The 25404-nt window shown below is 38.1% G+C and overlaps 1 protein-coding gene across 1 annotated transcript in view; it reads left to right on the top strand.

Annotated features, from left to right (window-relative positions):
* LIN9 (lin-9 DREAM MuvB core complex component) overlaps window positions 1–25404 on the top strand; it is a 109729-nt gene that overhangs the window by 9219 nt on the left and 75106 nt on the right. The window contains exons 4-7 of the mRNA XM_030868465.2: window positions 903–1007; window positions 11871–12004; window positions 13479–13604; window positions 24138–24295. Of these exons, the coding sequence (XP_030724325.1) occupies window positions 903–1007; window positions 11871–12004; window positions 13479–13604; window positions 24138–24295 (523 nt within the window). The remainder of the gene's footprint in view (window positions 1–902; window positions 1008–11870; window positions 12005–13478; window positions 13605–24137; window positions 24296–25404) is intronic.

Below are 25404 nucleotides of genomic sequence, written 5' to 3'. Positions count from 1 at the left end.
GCATCATTCTCTTCCTCCTCTCTGCCCATGGTCAGAGGAGGGGAGCAGGGTAGAAGGGACTTCCTGTCAGGGCTCTTCAGTGTTGAGACTCTCAGTGGGTTTAATTTCACCGGTCCATACCTCTAGCCTTGACCCAGTTGGATGCTTCCCATATGTTGCTAGCCCGCTGCACCGGCTTCAGTTCTAAGTAAGCATGGAACTGTCTTGAAGGGTGGGAGAAGGATTTGAAAAATGATGTGGGTGCTATTGGGATATTATTTCTGTTGTTCTTCCCTATTAAGCCTCTGAACCTAGGATGGACTGTAAAATTTTTCATATTATAAATCCTTAAGTGTGTGATGTACTTAGGATGCTTAAAATTTTTTAGTTCTGCATGCACCTATTAAGTATCTGTTATAGGTATCTTGTATTTTTATTTGCAAATGGAAATTTGTCAACAGTTTTTGACAGCAGATCTAGTATAATATTATATACATTTAGATTTACTCTCTAAAGTGATCTAGTAACTTTGTCCCAACCCAGCCCTATCCAATAGACCTATCAGGTGAAACACCCAACTGGTTGGTATTAATCCAAGCACCAACATAATGAGAACTAGAATTTCCAGAGCTTAATTTTCCTATCTTCAACATTCAAGACTGCCAGTGTACTATACGAAGAAGACTTGGGTTCTAGTTTTAATTAACAGCTAGGTGTTTCATTTCTAAACAAATTACCTACATATGTATCTTTCTACTTTCTAAAATCTGAAATTATTTGTGTGCTTTTTATTACCCGTTCTTCATCCTTCAATACTGCTGCTAATTCGGAGTTAGCTGTATTTTCGAAGTATAGAATTGTGTTTTGGAACAAAAATGGCAGGTGTTTGGCCTTTTCATTAAATAAAAAAATTTCTATCATAGCCTTTCAGAAATTCGAAACGAAGTCGGCTCTTTTCTGATGAAGATGACAGACAAATAAATACAAGGTCACCTAAAAGAAATCAGAGGGTGGCAATGGTTCCACAGGTATGTGTGTGCTAAAATTTTGTTTCATTGAAAGGAAGTGAGCAATCGCTCAGTATAATAAAGTTTATATTTATTGTTGTATGACATTTTGAGTAACAAGTTCTTTAAATCAGTACTTCAGCTCAGCTCCTATTTTAATTACCTAAAACAGGGCATTATTTTATTGATGGACTTTAAGCCAGTGTAGAAAGCCAGTCCTCAGTCTTAAAGATGCACACTCTTCTTCTTTTTTTTGTTTTTGGCTGCACCACAAGCCATGTGGGACTTTAGTTCCCCGACCAGGGATTGAACCAGGATTTTGTGCCCCCTGCAGTGGAAGCATGGAGTCCTAACCACTGGATCGCCAGGGAATTCCCATGCACACTCTTTTTTTAAGCATGGAGATAGTGGACATTCAGCAAATGGATTTGGCAAATTGGAATCAGCTTGGCGTTTGCATGGAAATCAGAGGGGAAAACTCATTTTACTTTGTCATTGAGTGAAGTATGTTGAAGACTTCCCTTATCCAAAAGAGGAAAATATAGAGCATGAAATCATATCTCCTTTTTCATTTTTGACATCTTTTAAAGAAAAATTATAGTGGACATGTAAGAATCAAAGCAATGAATGAAAATTAGATAAGGAAATATTAACCTTAAGAATACAATAATTTTCTCCTATGCAATGTATAATTTTTGATATAGTTATTCCCTACTTCCCATTCATTTTTTTTTCAAAAGTGTTATAACATTTTCCAGTAGGATGTATCACAGTAGAGGTAATTTTCTCAACCAAGGATTTGGCATCAAATTAATTAAAGGTATTACCAGCAATATGCCCTTACCAAAAACAAAAACAAAAACAAAAAAAACCCCAAAGAACTTTTACATACCTTTATAATCATTTCAAATAGTAAAATACGAAAAAAATAGTAAAATATGTTCGTTCTCTGTAAAAGGAACAAAAATATATGAACTTTTTAACATCAAGGACAAGTGTGCATAAGCATCTAAAATTCAATTTAAAAATTTGACCCAGTTGAAACTAACACACAGTGTGCATTTCTTGGCTCAGTAGATGTCGGATACAAGGTTGAATGAATACAAGAATAGTCAACAACTATTTCTTGTATTGATTTTAGAAGAGCTGTGTTATTAGGATAATTTGGATGCTTTAACGCTGTTTAGATTTTTTTAACGCTGTTTAGATTAGGATAATTTGGATGCTTTAACGCTGTTCAGGCGGTATGCGGGCCTCTCACTGTTGTGGCCTCTCCCGTTGTGGAGCACAGGCTCCGGATGGGCAGGCTCAGCGGCCGTGGCTCACGGGCCCAGCCGCTCCGCGGCATGTGGGATCTTCCCAGACCGGGGCCCGAACCCGTGTCCCCTGCATCGGCAGGCGGACTCTCAACCACTGCGCCACCAGGGAAGCCCGTGGATTTTTTTTTTAAGTTCTTTTTTTTCCCTCCAACTATTTACTAGGAAAATTTTCAAACATACAGAAAACTCTGATCTTTGTGACTATGAAACCATCCTGCCCTAAGTCTATCCAAAGCCCTCCTCCCCAGGCGCATATCATTCCTTCTGGGACTATTTCACAAAGGCCTTTCTACTTGTGAGCAATACAGAACAAATATAACGTAGGACAGACATGATATGAGACTTCTTTAACTATGTGAAAAAATTTTATATCCTCTGAGTTTTCTCTTTTCTAGTCTTAACATGCCTAGTTCTTTCAATCTTCAGTTACATGATATGCGTTGTTCTCTTACTCTCCTAGTCACAGCCTCAAATCTGGTGTATTCTATCTGTGTGTTTGTTTAAAGAGCACTATTCAGAGCTGGAAAATTATTAAAAAACAACGTTTATTCAGTACTTAGTATGTGCCAGATCCTGTTCTAAGCACTTCATATGTATTACTTTGATTTAATCTTCAAACCCCCCATGAGTTAGGTTACTGTTTTCTTATTTCCCATTTTTCAGGTGAGAAAACAGACACAGAGAAGGGTTTTTTTTGGTTTTTTTTTTTAATGTATTTATTTTTGGCTGCACTGGGTCTTCGCTGCCGCGCGTGGGCTTTCTTTCTCTAGTTGCAGTGAGCGGGGGCTACTCTATGTTGTGGTGCGCAGGCTTCTCACTGTGGTGGCTTCTGTTGTGGCAGAGCATGCGCTGTTGGCCCGTGGGCTTCAGTAGTTGTAGCACGTGGGCTCAGTAGTTGTGGCTCTCGGGCTCTAGAGTGCAGGCTCAGTAGTTGTGGCGCACGGGCTTAGTTGCTCCATGGCATGTGGGATATTCCCGGGCCAGGGCTCGAACTCATGTCACCTGCATTGGCAGGTGGATTCTTAACCACTGCGCCACCAGGGAAGTCCACAGAGAAGTTTCTTGTTCAAGATCACAAAGCTAATAAGTGAAAGCCGATACTAAATGGCAGGCAGCCTGTCTTCAGAGGTCTACTTTTTTGTTGTAGCTTTATTGAGATACAGTTAACATAGCATACAATTTACCTATTTAAAGCTTACAATTCAGTCGTTTTAATATATGCGCAGAGGTGTGCAACTATCACCACAACCAATTTTAGGACATTTTCATCATCTTAAAATAAATCAGTAGCAGTCACTGTCCATTTTCCATTTGTTGAATAAACCCTTAGAAGTGTAATTGCTACAAGGGTATTTACACTTAAGCTTTGAAAGATACTACTTAATAACCTATTTATAAAAGTTGTAATAATTTATATTTCCACTAACAGATTGAATATATTTCCTCATACTCAACAGAGGAATCTTTAATACAGTTTTATATGCAATGAGCCACCAATATGCTATTTTAGAATTTGGGTCAATAACTCAGTAGGAATAAAAATAGCACTCTTTCTGATAATAATACTTTATAATAATTTGGTTATTATTTATGCTAAATTACTCATGACATATAATTTTTTTTTACATTAAAAAGTTAATTTTCTAAGTACGATGTGGTATCCTGAATTGGATTCTGGGACAAAAAAAGGACATTAATGGAAAAACTGGAGAAATCCAAATAAAGTCTGTGGTTTAGTTAATAGTATTATACGAATGTTAATTTCTTGGTTTTGACAAACCGTGGTTATATAAGACGTTAACATTAGGGAAAGCTGGATGCAGGGCATGTGGAACCTCTGTATTATCTTTGCAACTTTTCTATAAATCTACAATTTTTCCTAAGTAAAGTTTTATACTAAAAAATAAAAAGTTAATTTTGACCTTCACCCACCCTCCAGATCTGCTTCCCTCTTCCACTGGTAACCAACCACTGTAGTTTGATTATCCTTTTAGATCTTTTTAATACTTCTAAACCTTTATATATGTATTCATAGAAAATATATGGTATTGTTTGGTGTATGTAGTTTTAAAATTACATTAGTAGTATTATTTTCATGATATTGTATCAGGCATCATTCTTTATTTTTTCACTCAAAAGTGTTTTTTTTGGTTTGTTTGTTCTTTTGGGGTTTTTTGCCTCGCGACTTGCAGGGGTCTTGGTTTCCTGACCAGGGATCAAACCCGGGCCCCCTGCAGTGAAATCAAAAGTCTGTTTTTGAGATCTGGCCATGCTGACTGATTTAGTTAGACACGCTTCAATATTTCATTTCTTTTTACTGTTTTGTAGTAGTCAATCTTACACCATAATTTATTTATTTTATCGGCATTCAAGTGGTTTCTAAGTTTTCATTATTACAAACAATGCTGTAGTGAACATCCCAAACATATTTGTATAAATTTGCAAGTGTTTTTCTAGGGCAGATGGCTAAAATGTGGAATTGCTGGATCACAGGATATGCACATTTAAAGTTTTTAAAGTAGTGCCAAATTATTCTCCAAAGAAATTGTACTGGCTTATACTTTCAACCAGTAATATATCACAGTGCCTATTTTACCTAATGCTTCCTAACTCAGTATATAACTAAACATCTAGATTTTTGCTAATCTCATAATAGCATCTCACTTGTTTTAGTTGGCATGTCATCTATGAGTGACGGTGAGATACTTTTCATATATGTTTACAAACTTTCTTTCCTTAGCTCAAAACTGTTTTTCTTTCTCCCGTTTTTTATTAGATTGTTGGTCATTTTCTTGTTAGTCTGTAAGAATTTTATATATATTAAGAATATTAGCCCTTTGGCTCTTCATACTGGTTATAATTTTTTTCACAGTTTGTAGTTTGTCTTGTGCTTTGTTTCTATATTTTTCACCATAGAGGACTGAAAAAAATTCTAAGGGTCAAATATAGCTGTGTTTCCTTTTAATGACTTTTTGATTTTATGATTAGAAAGACTTTCCCTAGTCTAACATTTATAGTTTTAGAATTCCCTCTATATTTCTTATTTCATTTTTAAAAAAATATGTTTAAATCTTCAATCCATCTGGAATTTATTTTGGAGTAAAGAATGAGGTAAGACGGCAACCGAATTTTTTTCCTAGAGGACTACTTATTTGTCCTGGGTAACATTTACTGAACAATCCATCTTTTTTTTTTTTTTTTTTTTTGCGGTACGTGGGCCTTTCACTGTTGTGGCCTCTCCCGTTGCGGAGCACAGGCTCCAGACGTGCAGGCTCAGCAGCCATGGCTCACGGGCCCAGCCGCTCCGCGGCATGTGGGATCTTCCCCAACCGGGGCACGAACCCATGTCCCCTGCATCGGCAGGCGGACTCTCAACCACTGCGCCACCAGGGAAGCCCCAATCCATCTTTTATACATTGGTTTATAATGCTGCTGCATGACAAGCTGTATTCCTCTATATATTTGGGATTAAGAGTTCAAATGGGGAAGACCAAGTTACTTTCTTTTTTTCTTTAAGTTTTTGTTTGTTTGTTTGTTATTTTATGGTTGCGTTGGGTCTTCGTTGCTGCACGCAGGCTTTTTCTAGTTGCGGCTACTAGTGGGGGCTACTCTTCATTTTGGTGTGTGAGCTTCTCCTTGCGGTGGCTTGTTGCAGAGCACAGGCTTTGGTAGTTGTGGTACATGGGCCCTAGAGCACGAGGGCTTCAGTAGTTGTGGCACGTGGGCTCAGTAGTTGTGGCATGGGCTTAGTTGCTCTGTGGCATGTGGGATCTTCCTGGACCAGGGATCGAACCCACGTTCCCTGCATTGGCAGGCGGATCCTTAACAACTGAGCCACCAGGGAAACCCCTATTTCTAGACTTTCTATCTCTTTATGTCTAGCATGTCTCTGTATGTGCTTGTGTCAACTTTTTTTTTTAATTTATTTTTTGGCCACATTGGGTCTTCGTTGCTGCGCATGGGCTTTCCACTAGTTGTGAGCGGGGGCTATTCTTCATTGCGACATGTGAACTTCTCATTGTGGTAGCTTCTCGTTGCGGAGCATGGGCTCTAGGGCACACGGGCTTCAGTAGTTGTGGCACATGGGCTCAGTAGTTTTGGCTTGTGGGCTCTAGAGCGCAGGCTCAGTAGTTGTGGCGCACGGGCTTAGTTGTTCCCACAGCATGTGGGATCTTCCCGGACCAGGGATTGAACCCATGTCCCCTGCATTGGCAGGAGGACTCTTAACCACTGCGCCACCAGGGAAGTCCTTCAAATTGTTTTAATGTGACTTTATATTGTGTTTTAATTTCTGATATAACATTATTACTTATCCTTTTTAAAGATTTTCCTAAGTATACTTGAACATTTATTTTTCCATATGAACTTCAGAATCAACTTGACTAGGAAAAAAATTCTGTTGGGATTTTCATTGATGTTGAACTAATATTATAAATTAATTTTGGGGTTATGACGTGTAACATTGGTACTGCCCATCCAAGAACTGGTTGTAGTTCTACTTATTCAAGCCTTAGTACCCCTTAGTAGACTTTAACATTTTTTTCCATGTCAATCTTGCACCTTTCTTAAGTATATTCCTAGGTGTTTAATACTTTTTGTTCTTGTTATTTTTGCTGTCATAAACAGGATATTTCTTCTGTTTGATTTGTTCTCATTGATATATGGAAAAGATAATGATTTATTTATCTATCTATTTATTTATTTATTTTTGGCTGTGTTGGGTCTTTGTTGTTGTGCATGGGCTTTCTCTAGTGGCGGCGAGCAGGGGCTACTCTTCGTTGTGGTGTTTGGGCTTCTCGTTGCGGTGTGCGGGCTTCTCATTGTAGTGGCTTCTCGTTGTTGGGCATGGGCTCTAGGTGCGTGGGTTTCAGTAGTTGTGGCACTCAGGCTCAATAGTTGTGGCTCACAGGCTGTAGAGCGCAGGCTCAGTAGTTGTGGTGCACTGGCATAGTTGCTCTGCTGCATGTGGGCTCTTCCTGGTGCAGGGTTCAAACCTGTGTCACCTACATTGGCAGGTGGATTCTTAAACACTGCACCACCAAGGAAGTCCCGATAATGGTTTTTTTTTTTTTTGATTTATTTTCCATTATATTGAAAACTTAAAGTACCGTTGTAGCATCTCTTGTCATCATCAGTGGAAACAAGCCCTGTGATGTACTCTTGCAGGGAGTATACATAACCAATATCCCTTTTGAGGCAGTTTATCTCCTCTTTTGCTTCTTCAGGATCTGGGCTTTAGGGGTTCTGTGGGGCTGATGTTTGTGTAATGACCTTGATATTTCCTGTGTCCTTGGGCCTCTGGTCAGTCTCCTTCAGGCATTGATAATTTGATTTCGTGGTGTAGGTAGGAGGCCTCAGTTCCTTGCCACATAGATCTCTCCTGAGGGCTGCTTGAGTATCCTCATGACACGGCAGCTGGCTTACCCCAGGATGAATGAGCTGGCACAACGTAGCCATCCCTGGTTTCACATCAACATGATCTCAGGCACAAACCTCCTTGTTTTTCCATTTTGTCTTTAAGTTACTTGTTGAAACAACTGGCCCCGGGGTCCCAAAGACTGTCGCGGCTTCGGCTGGTGGGGCCCCTCCCGAGCCAGCAGCTTCAGTGAGTCCGCCCTCCCCTCAGGCTCTGGGGCAGTTGAGTCGATAATGATTTTTTTTTAAATAGAGATTTTTGTATAACAACTTTGTTTTCTCCCACTTTATTAATTTATTCCTTTTAATGGTTATAGTTGATTTTCTTGAGTTTTCTGGGGGAGTCATATCACCTGAAAATAATGGTAATTTTGTCTTCTCCTTTACAATTTTATTCCTTTTGTTTAATTGGCTAATTCCATCAAAACAGTGTCAAAAATAGGCGTATAGGGCTTCCCTGGTGGTGCAGTGGTTGGGAGTCCACCTGCCGATGCAGGGGACATGGGTTCGTGCCCCGGTCTGGGAGGATCCCGCATGCCGCGGAGCGGCTGGGCCCGTGAGTCATGGCCGCTGGGCCTGCGCGTCCGGGGCCTGTGCTCTGCGGCGGGAGAGGCCACAGCGGTGAGAGGCCTGCGTACCGCAAAAAATAAATAAATAAATAAATAAATAGGGGTATAATCAACATCTTTGTCATATTCCTCACTTTAATGAGAATGTTTTTAGAATTTTAACATTGAATATGATACTGACCTTTTTTTAAAATATTAATTAATTAATTAATTTTATTTTTGGCTGTGTTGGGTCTTCATTGCTGCACACGGGCTTTCTCTAGTTGGTGGCGAGCGGGGGCTACTCTTCTTTGCAGTGTGCGGGCTTCTCATTGCGGTGGCTTCTCTTGTTACGGAGCACGGGCTCTAGGCGCACAGGCTTCAGAAGTTGTGGCACGAGGGCTAAGTAGTTATGGTTCGCGGGCTCTAGAGTGCAGGCTCAGTCGTTGTGGCGCATGGGCTTAGTTGCTTCACGGCATGTGGGATCTTCCCGGACCAGGGCTCAAACCCTTGTCCCCTGCATTGGCAGGCGGATTCTTAACCACTGTGCCACCAGGGAAGTCCAGTACTGACCTTTCGATTGGAATGGGGAGAAATGTGTTTTGAAGGTTAAGAAAGTGTTCATCTATTTTTATTTTCTTGGTCAGTATTGCTAAAGGTTTGTCAATTTTGTTGATTTTTTTCAAGGAACTTCTGGTTTTATTGATTTTTCTCTATTGGTTTTCTATTTTTTCTTTATTTATGCTCTAACTTTTATTATTTTCTTCCTCTGCTTGCTTTGAGTTTTCTTCTTTCTCTAGTTTCTTAAGGTGGAAGGATAAGTTATTTATTTGAAATTTTTCCTTTTTTCTAATATAAGCATTTACCCAATGAATTAAATTTCCCTTCAAGTACTACTTTAGTTGTATCATTTAACTTCTGGTATATCATGTTTTTTTAGTCATTTTGTCTACTTTTATATTCCATTAAGTGTTTTTTTTAAATGGATATTGAATTTTATCAAGTGTTTTTAGCATCAGTGGAGGTGATCATATGACTTTTATTGTTTGATTTATTAATAATGACAGATTACATTAATAGTTTTCTAATACTGACCCATCCTTGTATTCTTGACATGAATGAATTCCACTTGGTTGTGTTGTATTCTTTTGATGTTCTGATGGTGTTTTTTAAGCTTTTTAAAAAATGAAATGTAATTGACAACATTATATTAAGGTATACATGATGATTTCAGTGTTTGTATATATTGTGAAATGATCATCATAGTAAGTCCACTGTAGTTAACGTCCATTACCATAGTTACAAAAATATTTTTCTTGTAATGAGAACTTTAAAAATTTATTCTCTTAGCAACTTTCAGGTATACAGTATGGTATAGTCACCATTCTGTACATTACATCCTCATGACTTATTTATTTTACAACTGGAAGTTTGTATCTTTTGACCTTTCTTTATCCATTTCATTTGCCCCCCTACCCCTGTCTTTGGCAACCACCAGTCTGTTCTCTGTATCTACTGAGTTGGGTTTTTTGTGGGGAGGGAGGTAATTTTTTTTTAGGTCACACATATAAGTAAAATTATATGGTGTTTGTCTTTCTCTGTCTGACTTATTTCACTTAGCATAATGTCCTCAGGGCCTATCCATGTTGTCACAAATGGCAAGATTTCCTTCTTTTTTATGGCTGAATAATATTTTATATGTATATATATTTATACACCACATTTTCTTCATTCGTCAGTGGATGCATAGGTTGTTTCCATGTCTTGGCTATTGTAAATAATACTGCAACAAACATGGGGCTGCATGTATCTTTTGGAGATAGTTCATTTCCTTTGGATAAACATCCAGAGTTAGAATTGCTGGATTATGTGGTACTTCTGTTTTTAATTTTTTGAGGAACCTCCATACTGTTTTGCATACTGGCTGCACCGATATACATTTCCAGCAACAGTTCACAGGGTTCTCTTTTCTCCACATGCTCTCCAACACTTGTTATTTCTTGCCTTTTTGATAATAGCCATTCTAACAGGTATGAGGTTATATCTCACTGTGGCATTTGTCTGATGATTAGTGATGTTGAGCACCTTTTCATGTACCTGTTAGCCATTTGTGTCTTCTTTGGAAAAATGTCTTTCAGCGTCTCTGCCCATTTTTTAATCAGGTTGTCTTTTTGTTGTTGAGTTCTATGAGTTTCTTACATACTTTGGGTATTAATTTCTTATCAGATATATGATTTGCAAACATTTTGTCTCATTCTGTAGGCTGCCTTTTCATTTTGTTTCTTTTGCGATGCAGAAGCTTTTTAGTTTGATGTAGTCCCACTTGTTGATTGTTGCTTCTGTTACCTTTGCTTTTGGTATCATCCCCAAAAAATCATTGCCAAGAACAGTGTCAAGGAGACTTTTCCCTATGTTTTCTTCTAGGAATTTTATGGTTTCAGGTCTTACATTTACAGCTTTAATCCATTTTGAGTTAAGTTTTATGAGTGGTGTAAAACAGGAAGCCAGTTTTATTCTTTTGCACATGAAAACCATTTCCCAACACCATTTATCGAAGAGACTGTCTTTTCCTCATTGAGTATTCTTGGTTACCTTGTCAAATATCAGTTAACCATATATGCATGCATTTATTTCTGGGCTCAATTCTGTTCCATTGCTCTAGTGTGTCTGTTTTTTTTGTTTGTTTGTTTTTTTGTGATACGTGGGCCTCTCACTGTTGTGGCCTCTCCCGTTGCGGAGCACAGGCTCCGGACGTGCAGGCTCAGCGGCCATGGCTCACGGGCCCAGCCGCTCCTCGGCATGTGGGATCTTCCCCGACTGGGGCACAAACCCATGTCCCCTGCATCGGCAGGCGGACTCTCAACCACTGCACCACCAGGGAAACCCTAATGTGTCTGTTTTTATGCTAGTTCCATCATGTTTTGATTACTGTAGCTTTGTAATATAGTTTATAATCAGGGTGCATGATGCCTCCAGCTTTGTTCTTTTTTCTCAAGATTACTTTGGCTATTCAGGTTTTTTTGTAGTTTCATAACAGTTTTAGTATTGCTTGTTCTATTTCTGTGAAAAATGCCATTGAAATTTTAATAGGGATTGCATTGAATCTGTAGATTGCTTTGGGTATTATGGACATTTTAACAATATTCTTCCAATCCATGAGTACAGAACATCTTTCTAGACATTTTTAAAGTTCATACAAATGAGTGATATTTTCTTCAGGTTCTTTCTCTTGCTCTCACTCTGTCTCTCACAATAGTGTCAGAGTCCTTACTTGTCTTTTCTGGACCTAGAACTCTAGAAATATTTTTCAAAAGTATCTTCTTCCTACATACCTAAATTGAAATTACACTGTAGTGCAAACATGGCGGGGGCAAATATTTCACCCTCCTTGTCAAAATATGTTATGAAATTGGAGGCTTTAACTTTGTAAGAAATAATCAGAATGTATATTTGTTAAATAATGACAAAAATTTTCATTTTGTATATTGTTGAATCTTTTTGAGTACCTACCATAATCTGGCTTTCTACAAATATATTCACTGTTATAGATGTTCATTTTTACTTAATGGAACTGTAATTAATCTCTTTTTTTTATTGTACAGAAATTTACAGCAACAATGTCAACACCAGATAAGAAGGCCTCACAGAAGATTGGTTTTCGATTACGTAACTTACTCAAGCTTCCCAAAGCACATAAGTGGTGCATATATGAGTGGTTCTACTCAAATATAGATAAGTATGTATCATGGCTCATATCACAAGTATCATTTGAACCAGAAGTTTAAGATTTTCAAATGTTAAAAGCCTCAACCTGGGCTTCCCTGGTGGCGCAGTGGTTGAGAGTCCTCCTGCCGATGCAGGGGACGCGGGTTCGTGCCCCGGTCTGGCAGGATCCCACATGCCGCGGAGCGGCTGGGCCCGTGAGCCATGGCCGCTGAGCCTGCGCGTCCGGAGTCTGTGCTCCGCAACGGGAGAGGCCGCAGCAGTTAGAGGCCCGCGTACCACACACACAAAAAAAAATCTTTCAAAGCCTCAACCTTTTCTAGAGGTCTATTTTGATTCTATTTTTTTCCTGAATTTCTTTTTCTATTCCTCATTCTAGTTTGATCCATTTCCATTTTTCATAGTTTTCTTCCCTCCTACCCCTTTTGGGGAAGAAGTTGTTATATGAAAATGAAAGTATAATCTCCATATTATAATTTACAAAGACTGTGGAGTGGAGATACCCTAAAAACAAAGCACCATTATTTGCAGTGAATGGAACTTGTTTTATAAATCTCGAGATTTTAAATGCTAGTATAATAGTAGAGAAACAGTTATTAATGGTAGAAGTGATTCAGGAAGATTTTAATGAGTCTTTCTATTTGGGGGATGATATTCATGCATTTTAGTTATATGTAAATGTTTAAGTAGAACATAGAGGTTTGGGTGAAATCCAATTATTCAACAACAGAATTTATTGAGGAAAATTTCTGATTTCTCATCCACCACAATCTAATCTTATCTAATCCATGCCAGTCAGTGGTGCTTGCTTTGCTGACTGCTTATCTTTATTTCCTTTCTCTGCTTTCACCAGTTGCGTACTCTGAACCTTGTGAATCTCATGAACATTCATACTTAAGCCCAAGACATTTCATGTGTCATTGCTGAGACTGGTTCCTGGTTTCCCAAACTCATGAATAAAATTGTTTTATTTTTGTCCACAAATTTTTTCATAGGCTTAAGACAGCTCTCAGGGTGTCCTAGTATGATCCGAGTCCTCGATTTCCCAAGAACTAATCTAACCCTCTGGAGTCCCCAGTTTTCTAAAACGAATTGACTCTCAAAGAGAACTCCCTGGTGATGATATTACTTTTGGGACAAAGATACTTTGTAGCTAACATTGTTTATCCTCACCAGATATAATGATAATGCCAAGATAACCTCTGGAAGGATAGACTCCTATAGGAGATTTTTAACAAAAATCAGTGTCTCTTGGAGTCTCAAGCACAGACAGTATTTCTTGAGTAACTTTTACACATTATTTGTTTCATAAATGCAAAGGATCTAGTTTAATTTTAACATTTGGAATTTGTGCCTGTTTTGGGTAGAGGTGAAAGTTTGGCATCTTGTGATTAATATGTTGAAAATTGGAATGCATATTTTGAATTTTATGGCTCTTAAGTAACACATTGTATATTAACTATTAAAACACCATTTCTGTTTTACAGACCACTTTTTGAAGGCGACAATGACTTCTGTGTTTGTCTAAAGGAATCTTTTCCTAATTTGAAAACAAGAAAGTTAACAAGAGTAGAATGGGGAAAAATCAGGCGGCTTATGGGGAAACCACGGAGGTAAAAATAATGTTTTTATTTAAAATAAAATTAATAAATTAGTTGGTAGTATTATTACCATATTGACTTTTTCATCTTCAAAAGGACTAGTACCAAAACACAACTTCCCAGAATAGTTATATGTTAAATATATCCTACTGACCAACATTAATGTAGGTGCTTTTTATACTTACGTATCTTATAATTAAATGCACAATTTCATTTTTGTTTAGGTCACAGGCTTTGAACATAATTTTGTTATATTATCTATGCTCCACTATGTTCCAAAAAATATTTAAGAATGCACTAAAAATCATTTAATGAAGCTATAAGGTTATGCATACATTGTTTTTTTTATCCTTTGAAATTTTAATTTTTTAGTGAAAACAAAGAATTAAACAATTGTGAACTTTATTAACATTTTGTGGTGTGACAAACATAAATACGTTTTATAATTTCTAGAAACATGCTATTTCATAGTACAATCTTTTTTTTTTTAACATCTTTATTGGAGTATAATTGCTTTACAATGGTGTGTTAGTTTCTGCTTTATAACAAAGTGAATCAGTTATACATATACATATGTTCCCATATCTCTTCCCTCTTGCGTCTCCCTCCCTTCCACCCTCCCCATCCCAACCCTCTAGGTGGTCACAAAGCACCGAGCTGATCTCCCTGTGCTATGCGGCTGCTTCCCACTAGCTATCTGTTTTATGTTTGGTAGTGTATATATGTCCATGCCACTCTCTCACTTTGTCACAGCTTACCCTTGCCCCTCCCCATATCCTCAAGTCCATTCTCTAGTAGGTCTGTGTCTTTATTCCTGTCTTACCCCTAGGTTCTTCATGACATTTTTTTTCTTAAGTTCCATATATATGTGTCAGCATACGGTATTTGTCTTTCTCTTTCTGACTTACTTCACTCTGTATGACAGACTCTAGGTCCATCCACCTCATTACAAATAGCTCAATTTCGTTTCTTTAGGTGCAAGGTTAGGTTGTTAGGTTAGGTTGTTAATTTGAGATGTTTCCTGTTTCTTAAGGTAGTATTGTATTGCTATAAACTTCCGCTTAGAACTGCTTTTGCTGCATCCCATGTCATGTCTCCATTGTCATTTGTTTCTAGGTATTTTTTGATTTCCTCTTTGATTTCTTCAGTGATCACTTCGTTATTAAGTAGTGTATTGTTTAGCCTCCATGTGTTTGTATTTTTTACAGATCTTTTCCTGTAATTGATATCTAGTCTGATAGCGTTGTGGTCAGAAAAGATACTTGATACAATTTCAACTTTCTTAAATTTACCAAGGCTTGATTTGTGACCCAAGATATGATCTATCCTGGAGAATGTTCCATGAGCACTTGACAAAAATGTGTATTCTGTTGTTTTTGGATGGAATGTCCTATAAATATCAATTAAGTCCATCTTGTTTAATGTATCATTTAAAGCTTGTGTTTCCTTATTTATTTTCATTTTGGATGATCTGTCCATTGGTGAAAGTGGGGTATTAAAGTCCCCTACTATGAATGTGTTACTGTCGATTTCCCCTTTTATGGCTGTTAGTATTTGCCTAATGTATTGAGGTGCTCCTATGTTAGTTGCATAAATATTTACAATTGTTAAATCTTTTTCTTGGATCAATCCCTTGATCATTATGTAGTGTCCTTCTTTGTCTCTTCTAATAGTCTTTATTTTATTTATTATTATTATTTTTTTCGGTACGCGGGCCTCTCACATTGTGGCCTCTCCCGTTGTGGAGCACAGGCTCCAGACGTGCAGGCCCAGCGGCCATGGCTCACAGGCCCAGCCGCTCCGCGGCATGTGGGATCCTCCCAGACCAGGGCATGAACATGTGTCCCCTGCGTCGGCAGGCAGACTACCAACCACTGCGCCACCAGGGAAGCCCTAGTCTTTATTTTAAAGTCTGTTTTGTCTGATATGAGAATTGCTACTCCAGCTTTCTTTTGGTTTCTATTTGCATGGAATATCTTTTTCCATCCCCTCACTTTCAGTCTGTGTCTCTAGGTCTGAAGTGGGTCTCTTGTAGACAGCATATATATGGGTCTTGTTTTTGTATCCATTCAGCCAGTCTGTGTCTTTTGGTGTGAGCATTTAATCCATTTACATTTAAGGTAATTATCAATATGTATGTTCCTATTCCCATTTTCTTAATTGTTCTGGGTTTGTTATATAGGTCTTTTCCTTAACTTGTGTTTCTTGTCTAGAGAAGATCCTTTAGCATTTGTTGTAAAGCTGGTTTGGTGGTGCTGAACTCTCTCAGCTTTTGCTTGTCTGTAAAGGTTTTAATTTCTCCATCAAATCTGAATGAGATCCTTGCTGGGTAGAGTAATCTTGGTTGTAGGTTTTTCTCCTTCATCACTTTAAATATGTTCTGCCAGTCCCTTCTGGCTTGCAGAGTTTCTGCTGAAAGATCAGCTGTTAACCTTATGGGGATTCCCTTGTGTGTCATTTGTTGTTTTTCCCTTGCTGCTTTTAATGTTTTCTTTGTATTTAATTCTTGACAGTTTGATTAATATGTGTCTTGGCATGTTTCTCCTTGGATTTATCCTGTATGGGACTCTCTGTGCTTCCTGGACTTGATTAACTATTTCCTTTCCCATATTAGGGAAGTTTTCAACTATAATCTCTTCAAATATTTTCTCAGTCCCTTTCTTTTTCTTTTCTTCTTCTGGAACTCCTATAATTCGAATGTTGGTGCATTTAATGTTGTCCCAGAGGTGTCTGAGACTGTCCTCAGTTCTTTTCATTCTTTTTTCTTTATTCTGATCTGCAGTAGTTATTTCCACTATTTTATCTTCCAGGTCACTTATCCGTTCTTCTGCCTCAGTTATTCTGCTATTGATCCCTTCTAGAGTATTTTTAACTTCATTTATTGTGTTGTTCATCGTTGCTTGTTTCATCTTTAGTTCTTCTAGGGCCTTGTTAAATGTTTCTTGCATTTTCTCTATTCTATTTCCAAGATTTTAGATCATCTTTACTATCATTATTCTGAATTCTTTTTCAGGTAGACTACCTATTTCCTCTTCATTTGTTAGGTCTGGTGGGTTTTTATCTTGCTCCTTCATCTGCTGTGTGTTTTTCTGTCTTCTCATTTTGCTTATCTTACTGTGTTTGGGGTCTCCTTTTTGCAGGCTGCAGGTTCGTAGTTCCCGTTGTTTTTGGTGTCTGTCCCCACTGGCTAAAGTTGGTTCAGTGGGTTGTGTAGGCTTCCTGGTGGAGGGGACTAGTGCCTGTGTTCTGGTGGATGAGGCTGGATCTTGTCTTTCTGGTGGGCATGTCCACGTCTGGTGGTGTGTTTTGGGGTGTCTGTGGACTTAGTATGATTTTAGGCAGCCTCTCTGCTAATGGGTGGAGTTGTGTTCCTGTCTTGCTAGTTGTTTGGCATAGGATGTCCAGCACTGTAGCTTGCTGGTCGTTGAGTGTAGCTAGGTGTTGGTGTTGAGATGGAGATCTCTGGGAGATTTTTGCTGTTTGATATTACGTGGAGCTGGGAGGTCTCTTGTGGACCAGTGTCCTGAAGTTGGCTCTCCCACCTCATAGGCACAGCACTGACTTCTGGCTGCAGCACCAAGAGCCTTTCATCCACACGGCGCAGAATAAAAGGGAGAAAAAGTAGAAAGAAAGAGGATAAAAGAAAATAAAGTAAGGTAAAATAAAATAAAGTTATTAAAATAAAAAATTATTAAGAAAAAAAATTTTTTTAAGTAAAAAAAAAAACCAAAACGGGCAGATAGAACCCTAGGACAAATGGTGAAAGCAAAGCTATACAGACAGAATCTCACACAGAAGCATACACACTCACAAAAAGAGGAAAAGGGGAAAAAATAATAAATCTTGCTCTCAAAGTCCACCCCCTCAATTTGTTATGATTGGTTGTCTATTCAGGTATTCCACAGATGCAGGTACATCAAGTTGACTGTGGAGATTTAATGTGTTCCTCCTGAGGCTGCTGGGAGGGATTTCCCTTTCTCTTCTTTGTTCGCACAGCTCCCGGGGCTCAGCTTTGGATTTGGCCCCGCCTCTGCATGTAGGTCGCCGGAGGGCGTCTGTTCTTTGCTCAGACAGGACGGGGTTAAAGGAGCCGCTGATTCGGGGGCTCTGGCTCACTCAGGCTGCAGGCAGGGAGGGGTACGGGGTGCGGGACGAGCCTGCGGCTGCAGAGGCCAGCGTGACGTTGCACCAGCCTGAGGCGCACCGTGCGTTCTCCCGGGGAACTTGTCCCTGGATCCCGGGACCCTGGCAGAGGTGGGCTGCACAGGCTCCCCGGACGGGAGGTGTGGATAGTGACCTGTGCTCGCACACAGGCTTCTTGGTGGCGGCAGCAGCAGCCTTAGCGTCTCATGCCCGTCTCTGGGGTCCGCGCTGTTAGCCGCGGCTCGCGCCCGTGTCTGGAACTCCTTTAAGCAGCGCTCTTAATCCCCTCTCCTCGCGCACCAGGAAACAAAGAAGAAAGAAAAAGTCTCTTGCCTCTTTGGCAGCTCCATTCCCGGACTCCCTCCCGGCTAGCCGTGGCACACTAGCCCCTTCAGGCTGTGTTCACGCAGCCAGTCCTCTACCTGGGCTCCTACCGAAGCCCGAGCCTCAGCTCCCAGCCCCGCCTGCCCCGGCGGGTGAGCAGACAAGCCTCTCGGGCTGGTGAGTGCTGGTTGGCACCGATCCTCTGTGCGGGAATCTCTCCGCTTTGACCTCCGCACCCCTGTGGCTGCGCTCTCCTCTGCGGCCCCGGAGCTCCCTTCTTCCGCCACCCGCAGTCTCCACCCGCAAAGGGGCTTCTAGTGTGTGGAAACCTTTCCTTCTTCACGGCTCCCTCCCACTGGTGCAGGTCCCGTCCCTATTCTTTTGTCTCTGTTTATTCTTTTTTCTTTTGTCCTACCCAGGTTCGTGGGGGAGTTTCTTGCCTTTTGTGAGGTCTGAGGTCTTCTGCCAGCGTTCAGTAGGTGTTCTGTAGGAGTTATTCCACATGTAGATGTATTTCTGATGTATCTTTGGGGAGGAAGGTGATCTCTGAGTCTTACCCTTCTGCCATCTTCCCCCTCTCTCCCCGCATACATTGTTATTACCTTTTGTAAAACTCTTTTTATCACCTCAAGAGCCTTTCCACAAATGCATGTTTTACTCTATGTAGAAACAAATCAAGTGAATGTATCCAATATGTTACTTCCTGAGAATTACTTTTCGTGTTAAACTGCTTTTCCTTTTCTAGTGTTATCTTGCTTTCTTAACACATCAGAAAACCTTATATTACTTTTGAGAGAAATTTTGCAATATACTACATCATTAGTCTCATGTCTGTCTGCCTAGTAAAAGCATGTGTAAGACTTTTTCAGTTTGTGGGGAAATTCAGAGAAGACTTGGAATTATAAAGTGACTTGGACAAGTAGGTATGGAATTTAGTTTTCCTGATTTCTGTAGATAGTAATGAAATTCAAGGAGAACTTTTCATTGAACTGGTAATATTTTATTTTATCCCATTGTATGGAAAGATGACATTGCTGCTGATGTTTTAAATATCTCCCTCATTTATAAGAACAAATCAAAATGTGATACGTTAGTGTGTTTCATACAGGTAATTTATGGTCTTTGTTAATTACTTTAGGCCATTTGGGGGCTTTTTGCTGTGACTTTACATGTTTGAGTAAATTAAGCCACACTGTTTCTGATTATTGTCAGAATGAGATATTAGTCACACCTTATTTTATTGTTTAGTTATAATTCTGCAGTTTGTTTGTCATAATATTTCTAATATAATATTTCATAAAATATATTTCATAAAATCATAATATTTCTCTTATTAATTTATCCTTTCTTATGTTACCATAACATTGTTGAATTTTATAGTCCTTTACTTCATCAAGGTAAATTAATAGTTGAAATGAAGTCTTTATTTTCAACAAAAGTTTATAGTTTTTCTTTTCTCTGAGGAAGTTGAGGTACACTACAAATTATTGATACAATGTACTTTTCCAAATATCCTAAAGAAAAAGTAAAGTAAAATACCAAGAAGGAGCTTAACAGGAAATGTGCAGGATACAAATGAGGAAATGGGAAGACATAGATGATCTTGGATTAGGATGCTCAGCATTCTAAAATCAGTCCCAATAAAAATATCAGTAGCCCCCCCCTTTTTTTTAACTTTAAACTAGATCAATTAATTCTAAAATTCACATATAAGAAGAGAAATCAAGCAGGAAGATCCAGGAAAATTCTGAAGAAGCAAGGTAATAAAGGGAGACTATGTAGTATCATACATACATATGTAGTATGTATTATCACCTATTAAAATAGATATAATGTGATCATAATCAAAATGGTGTTGTAGTGGTACATGCATAGAAAGATGAATTAAAAAGGAGAGGAAAAAAAAAAAGGAGAGAAAGCCCATGAAACTAACACCACATTGTAAATAAACTATACTCCAATAAAATTAAAACTAAAAAAAAAAAAAGAGAGAGAAAGTCCAGATAGAATCAAAGATGTCTATAGGAATTTAATACATGATAACAGTGGTTGCATCTCAAGCACATAGGGAGAGAGGGGTTAAATTACTTATTTAATGGATACTGAGACCACTCTGAAGCAATCTAAGAAAACACAAGTTGGTTTCATATCTCATACTTTATACCAGGAAACATTTGAAAAGGATCAGAGATTCACATTTTTAAAATGAAACAGTAAAACCACTAGGGGAACCTGTAGGAGAGTTTTGCTTAATCTTGAATTGGAGAAGATCTTTCTAACAGGCCCCAAAGCTAGGAACCATAAAAGAAAATATCGATAAATTTGACTTCATAAAAATGACAACATTTTGCATTGCCCCCCTACAGAAAATCCATAAACAAAGTCAAAAGACAATAACAGAAATATTTATAATTCTTACAACAAAGGACTAATTTCCAAATATATGAAGAACTATGTATGAATCAATTAAAAAAGTCAAATAACCTATAATAAAAGTGTCTGTTTATATGACAGTACATAAGAAAGGAAAAAGAAATGGCTCTTCTGAACAGATGAAAACAGTTCAATCTTACTCATAGTGAGAAATATAAAATCAAATATAAAATCAGAATACTGTTTTTAACTATCAGATCAATGGAGTTCATAAAGTTTTAATATGTTGGGTTTGGCAATGGTGTGGTGAAAAAGTCACTATTGGTGGTGAGAGATTAAATTTATATAACCTCTGTGGAGGGCAATTTGGTAATATCTGTCAAATTTTCAAATTTCCATACCCTGTAACCTAGTACTTTTGCGAATTTAGATCACAGAAATACTTGTACATGGGTAAAATGACACGTACAGTAGTATTCGTAGAAGCAAAAGATTGGCAAAAACCTAAGTGTCCATAAATAGAGGAATGATTAATTAAAGTATGGTACCTCAAAATAGTAGAAAACTCTGAAATCATTTAACTTAAAATCAGAGGAAGTTGGACTTCCCTGGAGGTCCAGGGGTTAAGACCCTGCGCTTCCATTGCAGCGGTCGCAGGTTCAATCCCTAGTCGGGGAACCAGCATCCCGCATGCTGTGTGGTGTGGCCAAAAAAACCCACCAAAAAACAGAGGAGTTTTCTAATGTACTGATATAGAAGTGATTGCTAAGATACTTTAAGAAAGCAAAATACACAACAGAGCATATTGTAGCTATTTGGGGAAAATAAGAAGGGAACATAAGCAGTTTTTGCTTGTGTATTCCTAAAGTATCAATGAAGGACATGTAGAAAACTTACAGTCATGATCCTCTGGAAGACAGGAAACCGAGGGACAGAGGTATTAGAGTTTTCAGTGCCTTTTGAACCTTTTAAATTAGAAGCCTATGAATGTATTAACTATGCAAAAATACTATTTAAATAAAATTTGATTGCTGAAAGTGTATATTATATCCAGAATGTATGAAGAACTCTGAAAATTCAGTATTAAGAATCAAACGGGGGCTTCCCTGGTGGCGCAGTGGTTGAGAGTCCGCCTGCTGATGCAGGTGACACGGGTTCATGCCCCGGTCCAGGAAGATCCCACATGCCGTGGAGTGGCTGGGCCCATGAGCCGTGGCCTCTGAGCCTGCGCGTCCGGAGCCTGTGCTCTGCAATGGGAGAGGCCACAACAGTGAGAGGCCGGCGTACTGCCAAAAAAAAAAAGAAACGGGAATTTCCTGGTGGTCCAGTGATTAGGGCTCCATGCTTCCACTGCAGGGGGCACGGGTTTGATCCCTGGTTGGGGAACTAGAATCCTCATGCTGCACGGCACAGCTGAAAAAAAAAAATCAAACAGCCCATTTAACAAATTGGCAAACGATTTGAACAGATGATTCACCAATGATATAAGAATATCAGATAAACCAATGAGAGGATATTCAACATAATTAGTCATTAGAAAAACGCCAATTAAAACCAGTGTTGAAAATTTACTAGACCAAGCCTACCACGTGTTGGTGAGGCTATGGGGAAACTTGAACTCCTGTACACCGCTGATGGGAATATAAAATTGTATAACCACTTTGAAAAAACTGTTTGGCAGTTCCTTTCTTTCTTTTTTAAAAGACTTAATTTTTTAAGAGTCGTTTTAGGTTTACAACAAAATTGAGAGGAAGATACAGAGATTTCCGGTTTACTGCCCCCCCCCCCGCCCACATACATAGCCTCCTCCACTATCAGTGTCCTCCATCAGAGTGGTACATTTGTGACAGCTGATGAGCCTGCACCAACACATCATAACCACCCAAAGTCCATAGTTTCCATTAGAGTTCACTCTTGGTATTATACCTTCTGTGGGTTTTGACAAATGTTTAGTGACATATATCTATCATTATTATATTTTACAGAGTATTTTCATTGCCCTAAAAATCCTCTGTGTTCTACCAATTCACCCCTCTCTGCGTCCCCACAACTGCTGGCAACCACTGATATTTTTATTGTCTTCATAGCTTTGCATTTTCCAGAATGTCATGTATTGGGATCACACAGAATGTAACCTTTTCAGATTGGCTTCTTTCACTTGGTAATATGCATTCAGGTTCCTCCGTGTCTTTTCATGATTTGATAGCTCATTCTTTTTGGTACTGAATAATACTCCATTCTCTGGATGTACCAGTTTGTTTATTCATTTACCTACTGAAGATTAGTTGATTCCAAGTTTTAGCAATTATGAATAAAGATTCTGTAAACATCTATGCAGATTTTTGTGTGGATGTAAGTTTTCAACTCATTTGAGTAAAAACCAAGGAGCATGATTGTTGGATTTTATGGTAAGAGTATATTTAGTTTTGTAAGAAACTACCAAACTGTCTTCCATTTTGCATTCCACTAGAAATGAATGAATTCCTGTTGTTCCACATCCTCACCAGCATTTGAAGTTGTCCGTGTTCCAGATTTTAGCAATTTAATAAGTGTGTAGTGATATTTAATTTGCATTTCCCTGGTGGCATATAGTGTGGAGCATCTTTTCATATGCTTATTTGCTAATTGTATATCTTCTTTGGTGATATTTGGATTCTTTGATTTCTTAAAGTGTTAAACACACATTGACCATATGACACAGCCCTTCCACTACTTTAATCAAGAGAAATGAAAGCATATGTTTGTACAGAAGCCCACACACAGATGATCATATCAACTTTGTCGTAAGAGCCAAAACCTGGAAATAACCCATAAGTCCACTAACAGGTGAATGGATAAACAAATGGTGCTATATCCATAGAATAGGATGTGTCACAATAAAAAGAAATGAACCACTGATACATACACCAATATGGACAAATCTTAGAATAATTATGCTGAATGAAAGAAGCCTGAAGAAAGAGTATATACTAGATGATTCCATTTATATAAAACATTAGAAGATATAAACTTAATACAGAAAGCAACTTAGTGATTGCTTGAGAAGTAGGAGTATAGAAATGAGAGGAAGCAAAGGAAGGATAGTAAAGTGGCACAAGGAAACTTTAGGGGGCTGATTAATGTCTTTGTATGTTCATTATCTTGACTGTAGTGACATGGATGTATATTTCGTGGCCTGAAAACTTTGTTTAAATACCTTTGGTTCATCCTAGAATTTGAAAATAGAAATATGACAGGCCCTAAAGGTAAGAGTATATTCAGTATTCATACTTCAAGACAGGAAATATGATTAAAAGTTTACACGGTGGCAAGTCTCATCTTTAATTCCTGTACAGATAGGTTCACTGGGTCACAGGGAAAATATCATGTTCTTTTGAATAGAGTATTGAAACTGAACATTGTTCTTAAGAGGAGACCTGGGATCCAGGTGCAGTTTTGTCAAAGGATGGTGAACAAATCCTTCTCCTTTGAGGAAGGAATAATCTAGACTTGCTTATGTATCTTTCAGTTTTGCAAGGTCCTGTTCTTAAAAAGATATAAAGGTAATTTACTTTGAAGAGAAAATTATTATTGCTAAGAACCCATTTTTAAATATAGTACTTAAAAGAATGAGAAGAATAAAGGGAGTAGTGAGATGAATGGTCTGACTTGAAGTTTTTATATAGGACAGTTATCAGTTTATATGATTTTTATAATTTATTCTAGATGTTCTTCTGCATTTTTTGAGGAAGAGAGATCAGCATTAAAACAGAAACGGCAGAAAATAAGGCTCTTACAGCAAAGGAAAGTTGCGGATGTTTCACAGTTCAAGGATCTCCCAGACGAAATTCCTTTGCCCCTGGTTATTGGAACCAAAGTTACAGGTAGGTGAAGATAAGCTTATTACTATTTTGACTTGCAGTTTTTCACCAAGATAATGTTTATTAGACAAATGGCTTTTATATTAGAAAGCTTAAACTATAATTCTATAGCAATATTCTGTAGAGGTTACTGTTTCTTAATCTGTGAAGTCTGTTTTTTAAACAAATTGGATAAAAGTGTACCTTTTCAAAGCAATGTCGGCCACAACATAAACTAAAGCAAACTGCCACAAAGATGAAATTTAAAATAAGTATAATGTTTAAATTTTAAACATTTTGAATTCTGTTTTTGCTTCCACTCATTGATTTTCTTTTCTAACCATTTTTATCTGGTTAGTTCACAAACACCATTGTTCTTGTGATCTTTGAGTTTAGAAGTACTCCATTTCTAATGACTGAATAAAACTAAATTATTCAGTAGGTAGTTTTGTAAAGATGTAAATTCTGTCAATTTGTAGGTGGTGATTCTATGTGTTCACTCCAGTTACAACACTGAGGGAAATTACCACCAAAACCTCAAGTTTAAGTTAATCCTTAATAATTTGGTGATCTAAAATTACAATTTATATAATACAAGAAATGACAAGATGTTAAGTGGGTAGGTAGGGTAGTAATAGTACTGGAAGAGTTTGAAAAATGGTTGGATTAATCAGAATATTTTCTGGAGGAAAGGGAACATTGAATTACATATTTATATTATTATTTTCTGGATATAAAAGTGGTACATGTTTCCATTATATTGTAAAAATGGGTAATGAAAGGAAAGGTAGATAATAAGGAAGAGACTGTATCATGCATATAAAATGCATTTGGAAAAGAGAAGAATGCATTTAGTCATAACCTACCATGTATAGAAGTTACAGATGATATATATGGTCTCTCTCTTTACAAAATTAGTCTGGGAGTGGGGGTGGAGATAGAGTGAGGGAGAGATAGCATTCCTGAAAAAATATATTAGTTCTAAAAACCCCATATAAATAAGTACAAAGTCTACAATATAACTACTAATCAGAGAAATGCTGGCGTGAATAGAGTGACACGTAGACCCAATTAGGAAATCCTTAAAAGTTAAGTGCTACAGCATTTAAGGATTGGCAGTATTATTTGATAAG

The sequence above is a fragment of the Globicephala melas genome, chromosome 1 (assembly GCF_963455315.2).
Source record: "Globicephala melas chromosome 1, mGloMel1.2, whole genome shotgun sequence".
Lineage (NCBI taxonomy): Eukaryota > Metazoa > Chordata > Mammalia > Artiodactyla > Delphinidae > Globicephala > Globicephala melas.
Note: the sequence above shows the minus strand (reverse complement) of the source record. Positions and strands in the feature narration are given on the sequence as shown.